The sequence below is a fragment of the Vanessa atalanta genome, chromosome 11 (genome assembly GCF_905147765.1).
Source record: "Vanessa atalanta chromosome 11, ilVanAtal1.2, whole genome shotgun sequence".
Classification (NCBI taxonomy): Eukaryota; Metazoa; Arthropoda; class Insecta; order Lepidoptera; family Nymphalidae; genus Vanessa; species Vanessa atalanta.
The window spans coordinates 6,881,647-6,890,025 of record NC_061881.1 but is presented as its reverse complement, the minus strand read 5'-3'; the positions used below and the strand labels follow the sequence as shown (position 1 = coordinate 6,890,025).

The following is an 8,379-nucleotide window of genomic DNA, read 5'->3' as shown; positions in this document are numbered from 1 at the left end:
CAAAAACGTTATTACGGAAAAAGTAATTATTTTACTTTATAATTGGCTTATTATACCTACAATAAATATTTCATTAATTTAAATTTCGTTAGTGTTATAAATTATCATTAAATAATGTTATCTTAGTAATTTTTATTTATGAATTAACCTAATAGGTATTAATGGATATTTACACTATATTAGTATATCGTAGTTAGCAAAAAAAATTAAACAAATGAGTAGGTACCTATTATATATTTAAAAAGACGCAATTTATAAAAGTGCTAATTAGAAAGTACGAAGTTCTTTTTGTTTTGATGAAATATATAATATATTTATTAATGATGACAATAAAATCGACGAACAAATAACATTTGCACAAATAATTCACAATAAACGCATTGTATGTACATACATTGTCATTCAATTTCAACCAAATATTACATCTTTGTCGATTTAATCGAACTAGAACTAAAAAGAAAAAGAAAAATCCAAATAAATCATTCAAATTCGTTCTTACAAATATAGAAACATCCGAATGATCGATGTCAATTTAAATATTTAAATTCTATAGTATCGGGTAAATAAACTGTTTAGAGCCGAGGCGATGTTATCGTTCAAACATTAGTCATTCGACGCCGGATTGTCGTCCAGTTTAAACCTACATATGCAATGATACAGTGTTTACATATGTTTTATATTGTTTCGACATGCGTGTTTCGTCAATAATTTTATTCTCATGTTTTTTGTACTATTGTGAATCTTACGATATGATCATCGGTGATACTGTGCACAGAAAAATGGTATTCCATCAGAGGGTCAAGGATTTCGCGATACCATTTAAAAAGAGAATAAAAGTTTTAACGTACACAGATCCGGAGAAAAGAATCATTAAGGTAATCTAATCATTGTCTTATTAATTTAATTTAAATTAGTTTTTAAATAGTTGTAGCTTACAACTAAAAAAAATATAAGGAAATATTTAAAAATAAAAAAAGATTACAGTTTAAAACCATTTTATTAATTTAGAAAATTAAATATTAATTAGTTTTAATAGTAGCTTGGGTACGGATGTACGTTCTCAAAGACATACAATGTCAAAAATAATATTACAACTGAATGTCTTTTAACAACGAAATAACTATTTAATATTTGAAAAGAAGTTCTAAATTTAAAAAGGCTTTCTGTTTTAATTAATTTCAATGGAAAGGGTTACTCTATAATCATTTAACAACTACCCCCTCTGTCCAGCTAAAAGGGTTGAACGTACGTTTATATCAATTTCCGTTCATCAACTATGATTAATTTAGCAACTAAAATTATTGATGCAACTTCTTTGTTGATTCACAAAACATCCTATAACTTTGTATATCAAATTTCATAAGCGGTTTCGGGGAATTACTAAATATACGGTAGTTGAAAACACGCAATCTTTTGGGGTACTTATATATAAACACCAATTGTTTATATTTTATTATGAATATTTCCGTAATGAGAACACGTAAGTCTATAGTAAGTAATCGTTTTGTGAAAACCCATGACCGCATAAATTATTTAAGTTTAATGTTCTCGTTTTACTAAAAAGTTAATTTGTTTCATACTTTAAAATTGTTAAACAGTTATATAACTAATTGTATCTTCAAGGTGAATTAGCTATATTAAATCAATACTACAATTATTTGCATATTATTAAATGCTAACATTTAAATCTATATTATAATATTATTAATGCGAAATTAAATGTCTATCATTCACGGCGAAACCACTGAAGTGAATTTGATGAAATTTGGTATGACGTAAATTTGAACTAACCCCTAAAACTCGAGTGAAATAGGTGACAATTAGTTTTAAATATTTTATTTATCACGTTATCAACTATCGCAGTAACCTTTTTCGATTGACATTCAAGAATATTTTAAACAAAGAACACCACAACAACTTAACTTACAACAACAACAACGAATTCAAAATTACAACGATTTATTTTTAAAACGTTCAATATCATAAAAAAGTTTTTATATCGAAATAAATAAATATTAATTTATTCAACGTATTATATTTCATGTCAAATGTTAATGCAATTATTTATGTTTATTTCTTCATAGCCATGCATAATTTGCAAATTAACCATGTCCTATTTACCTACTTACTTGCCCTCTAAGTTAAAACACCAATAGATTAAACTATTTCGAATTAATCGAAGGTCTCTTTTCATTTCTAGGGTATAGCTGCTATAGATAATGACTTTTCACACGCCAGCGCGAATATCACGGATGGAGGAGTCGGTTTCTCACATGTCACAGTCAGAATGAAAAGTCAAAGGCATCACCCGTTGAATTTTGAAGTTGAAATATATGTGTGAAAGGGCAAAATGTGGACTTTGGTGTTTGAAACATTGATCGAGACAGATTTGGTTTGAAAACTTAAACGTTTGTTGTAATAAACATACGACGCGAGACGTCTATTTGTGTATCGCAATCCACTATTATTTGTTTAATATTCATTATTGTATTGTTCGGATTGGTATTGTTTATGTATTGTAGTATTATTTTTTATCTTCTCTTCGTGAAAATGTATGCTAATAATCTTTATCATCTTCATTATGATAAAACATATTTCTCAATAACTGGAATGTAGGTACTTATCTTCGAAGTATCTTCCATTTTTCATTGTATTTTTTACTACAATTATTTATTTATCTTTTTATGCTACTTTCAAATTATAAAGTTATCAAAATGTACTAAATGGACTTCGGTACATTATAAATCCTCTGTTTATTTAACCGAATAAAAATATATTAAAAAGTACATTTCTTTTACTTATAACAGAAATGTAATTTAAATTATAATAATATATTATTAAACAGCTGATACTAATTAAATTATTTCTGTACACAATAAATTTTTTAAACATAATTAGAGAGGATTACGGAGTTTGCATATTGATAACATTTATTTCCTTAATTTATTAATATTTCTGCTACGTTTACAATGTCACGTTGTTTCCAAGGCGTAAGTCTGATGACTAATTAATTAAATTATATTTTGTATTATTATAAATATGCCTTTTAATATTCCTGCTACAATAATGAAATGAACATGTACGTTGGGCACATCAAAATTATTTAAAAATTGTAATTGATACAAGATTAATTTTCCTTTTATCATAAACCAAGATGGCCACGAGGTTAGAACAAGGTCAAGCACTACTGACAATGTGTTTATAATTCATCTTGTGCTCGGCGATGAAGGAAAATGCTTTGAGGATATCTGCACGGATCGGAACAAAAAATAAAAGGCTAAATGATATTTTGCACTATGTGTTTAATTGAAAGGTAGAATAGGAATGTATAATTTATCTCCATTTTCTTTATTTAGGTGTTCAAGAATTAGATCTCGAATCGTATCTTTTTCTAAAAATTTAATGACTGAAATAAGAACTAAAAAAGACGTATTATTTAAATAAAAACGTTAATCTTAGCTCATAACAATCGTATTCGCCTTTGAACCAAACACAGATAATATTTGCTTCAGCTGATTAACATTATTCTATAGTAAAAACAAATTATTAAAATAAGTACGCGATAAATGTTATTACAAATATCGTCCTCTTGTAATATTGTTAGCATAACTTTGACGTGTTAATTGTCTTTACACATCTATTGTGAAACTAAGAAGATATAAATACAACAGTCATGGCTTATGATGTAATTTTTTATGAGCGACTTGCTAAATTTTGTAGTAAAAAAAAAAACAAAATAATAAACCATTTTTTTTCTGTCGTATTTAGATAATGGCAAACCACTATGTCAGATTTCTTGTCATATTCTGACATCTATCCATAGGAAAAATAAAGAACTTTTTTCTTTTCAAGCAGGCTCTTTGAATCGCTACGTAACAAGATTTTAATAAATGTTAAAAAATACGTGTCGTCTAAAATTTAATTTTATTTAATTAAAATGTCTTTTGTAACTTAATAGATGCAAAGATGATCAACTAGCTATTTTTTAAGTTAAATATATCAGCAAATTGCTTTATTTTATTATTATTAAAAATATTAAGTGTAAAGTTATTCTATTTATGAAATAGAATACATTAGGTTTGCGGTAGATTATCTAATGTATCTATAAGGTTTGTATTGCAACACATGCCGCTTAAATGACCGACCGCAACAATATTCCGCGTTATTATTCTATGAATTATATTTTATACGGGTATAAATGAGCAAGTAGGCTCGCAATATTCGCTGCACTTATGGTCCTCGAAATAACAAGAGGTAACAAACATATGCTCAATCACTATTCCCTTAATCTTATAGTTTTTTTTCAGAAATCAATTTCTACAATACATAAATGATTACATTTTACTATGAACAGTCTTTGTTTAATTGATTACAATTCGATTATACCCACTCTTTATACAACTTGATAAATAGTTATAGACGTCGTTAAGAATTCATCAAAATGTTGTTAGTAAAATAAATCTTGTCGTAACACATTGTTATTTAATATTATGTAATATTTTTAACAGCTGAAATTATCCATTTTAAATTTCGAATTAAGTTTAGTGTGACATGTTAATCCATTTAAAATGTTGAATTAAGTTTAATTTAATAATAGACGTTCATGCATAAGTTTCAAGTCATTTGTTCGAACAAAATCTACTACTGAGAAGATGATGCGGAAATGGTAAATAGTACAAGTTAGTAATGACCACAAAATAATTACAAATGTCAGGAAATGACTTTGCTTCGCGTCTTAGGACCAATACATTATTAGACGTGTGACATTCTTAGCAAAGATTACATAGCATTAGCAGCCTGTAAATTTCCCATTGCTGGGCTAAAGGCCTCCTCTCCCTTTGAGGAGAAGGCTTGGAGCATATTCCACTACGCTGCTCCAATGCGGGTTGGTGCGGCTTAGCAAAGAACATGGACAAAAAAAACCACTACATTTACAAAATTTTATCAACGACTTATTTTCGTGTATTGCTAATCATAACAAACAAGCACGTCTCCCTCCAAACGATTTCGCACGAATACAACCATCACCATCATCATCATTAAACATAATTAACGCGCAATGAGCTTCAACATAAACTCAACAAATAATTTTTACCAGATTTATACTAGAACGTATTACTAATACTGTAAGAACTTACGATAAATATGATTTTGCGTTTGTTATTGAATTATCCAGAAAAAGCAGACAGATCTACAATAAAACCTCTAATGGCATTAATGGAATGAGGAATGGACGCGGCAAACGAATACGGCTTACGTTGCCAGGTTTTTGCGGAAGGCGCTCTTAATAAATCAGACAATCCGACGTCGGTCAGAGCTCGTTGATGGAAGAAATGGATACGACAATACGCATTATAGTTTATGTTCGAGTTATTACAATATACGAATTACATTCACATATTATGTACCTATATTTTCTATTTAATAGATTTTTAATTTAGATTATTTATGCAGACAAAGTGTCAAACTACAAAATAACTAAAACAAACGATCCAAGTTTATTATCTTGGTGTGCGTTACAGCTACGCTTGACACTCGCTAAACGTCATACAACTTTACTAGTGTGTCTACTGAGTGGCCAAGTGGCTACTATTTTTTTGACTCGGTCTTTGTCAGCTTTAATAGTCTTATACATAAATAATCAAAGATTTTAAAATACTTAAAAGATATTATGGACATATCAATTTATTTATTTAGAAGTTAAATGTAGATATTCTTTTTTTAATATTTTTATTATTTGATAAGAATATACTAGTAAGATGTACTATAATGTCTATAATATTTAGCGTGTTTGTACAAGCAGAGCTCAAAATATTCTGTCAATGTCAAATATAATATCACAACCTGTGTATTTCTCTATTTTCTTTATGCGTAAAATCAAATTTAATAAAAGTTAAATGTTGTTGTTTGAATAATATTTTTTGTTAGTCTGTCTCACGTGTTTCTCAATGTTGTTATATAAAGTTATTAACAATAAATTCTTTGACCATAATTAATTAACATACAAAAAGATGACGTTATTAAATCTTTTTATCAGACTCTATGTAACCGTGTACAATTATGCATTTTTTATTGAAACTAAATACCTTTAAAAACATTACGATAAATTTTATAACAAAATTTTTTTCATCTTTAACATAAGTAGAGAAAATTTGATCTGACGTTTTACTATGCATAGCCTTTGAAGCCTTAAAAGGATCAATTCATAGTTTCATGTTTTCATACCAATAGTGGAAAGTTGCAGTTATCCCGAGAGTATAACAAAAAGGGTTGGGTTTTTGCGACCCTGCGTTATAAATGTAATAACTGACACTTTGTTTTATGATACTACTTCACTAGTTTGTTTTTGTTTATAACGCGCGTAGCGGACACTGAAATATTAGAGGTAATTTTTTTGTCCTTAAAACAAAGGTAGATCAATATTCAGGCCATCTGGTAATCTATACTTATATACTTAATATTATAAATGTGAAAGTAACTCTATCTGTCTGTCGCTCTTTCACAGCCAATCCTATGAATCGAATTTTGAAATTTGGTAAACACATGAACTCCAAGGAAGGACATACGCTACTTTTTTTGCCTAACACATGACAACCAACCGACCGACCGACCGACCGACCGAAGCTGCGGGCGACAACTAGTAAGTAATAATTAAATAGATCACTAGATCCACTAGCGACATTTTTGATTATATTTTTCGTAATGGTTGATTAATATTGATCAATACCGTTTTATCAGTCACGGTTAGTGCTGCAACAAGCAGTATAGTTGCCCAAGCCAATCCATCAACAAAAGTATTCTTGAGGTGGATTTAAAATCAGTTTTTTGCACAAAAAAGTTGAATGTATATAATGTTCCTTTCAAGTCTTGCGTCGCACTTATACCTAACAAAAAATGGAATAAGGATGATGATAATGTTACGATAATGATGGTAATGGATACAACATAACAGTAGGTATTTTTAATGTTATTGACAATTTACCAGAAACGGTTGCATGGTACAAACGCAAAATATTCTCTCTAGTCAACCTATAACAGATATTCACAATTGTGGTCAATAATTATAAATATACAATGTTAATCTGCCTCATATCATATCTCACTTTTCGTGTTGTAGTTCTCGATAGAGATATATTATTTCAAATATACAAGAAGTAGCTTAATAACTATTAAGGGAATGACAAATGAAAGTCTAACGGGATGATACATTATGAAACTAGAATCACTTGATGTAACGATTTGTTAAATGTGTTTCAAGATGACCCTTAAAATTATGCGGGTCAATATTAATCTTCATCGAATTTTATATATTAATATAGTTTAACTATATCTGCTTGTATTAATTATAAAAATAAATTAGAAATTTATTTTTGGAACACAATTTAAATTTATTTCTAAAAATATTTCGGGACAAACTTTTATTTAATATATATATATTATTTATAAGGTTGGCTCTCTCTAGTGAGCATGATTCATACTCGTGTCAGAGATTTACTACAACGGTTTAAATAATAGTAGTATATTAAACTATATTATATATATATATGTATATTAAATGTTATTGTTACCAACGACTGCAACTATATGTAATATATCAGCTGCAGTATATTTGAATTTGCTTTAGTATTCAGCTGCAAGATTTCACTCATACATGCAACAAAGAATTGGACGTCAACTAGGATCTCGTACAATCGTTTTTAGCTTCAATCGCTGCTCGAACTATCGTCAACATTCGATATCAGTTGATCGCTCCGGACTTTCAGGAATTTCCAATAATACAATCTCGTGCTTCAGCACCTAAAATAATACTAAAACAATCTAAATTGCACTGTATATATACCGCATAAAGTTTATAATAGAACGCTCCGTGTTTCATAAGTTAAACCAAATTCCGTTCGTATAAAGGTAAAATCGAAAGAGTTTTCACTGTAAAGCGCCTACTTTGTTAAATTGAGATAAGGAATGAAGTTATATTATTCCGATAAACGATTCTATTCTAAGAAAAATCGATGCAGGAAACGCTTTCTATTCTATAAAATATCAGTGACTTGTCATGCCTTCTCGTTATATTATCGTTACTAAAGAGTTCTTTAAACGATTATTATAACATTAATATTAATAATATAATATTAAATAATTATATGTTATTAATATAATATAATATATAATATTAATAACATATAATATTCTTTAAGCAAATTTATTTTTTAAATATAATATAATAAAGATAGTATGAAAAATGATTAAATACATTCTTCATCCTTGAAAACGAAACTAGGTTAAATATTTGTTGCTACGCCATTAATGGAATGCAACTGCAGAAATTCAGCAAGTCCTAATTAAAATGGCTAAGTAAAGCATTCTTTATGCAAGCCTTTT

General features: G+C 28.4%; 1 protein-coding gene across 1 annotated transcript; it reads left to right on the top strand.

The window, feature by feature from the left end:
• Positions 1-603: 603 nt before the first annotated feature.
• On the top strand, positions 604-2,756 carry LOC125067269. The gene is made up of 2 exons (XM_047675757.1): positions 604-875; positions 2,201-2,756. Exons 1-2 carry the CDS (start codon positions 690-692, stop codon positions 2,339-2,341), a joined length of 327 nt encoding a protein of 108 aa, XP_047531713.1. The 5' UTR covers positions 604-689; the 3' UTR covers positions 2,342-2,756.
• The last annotated feature ends 5,623 nt before the right edge of the window (positions 2,757-8,379 follow it).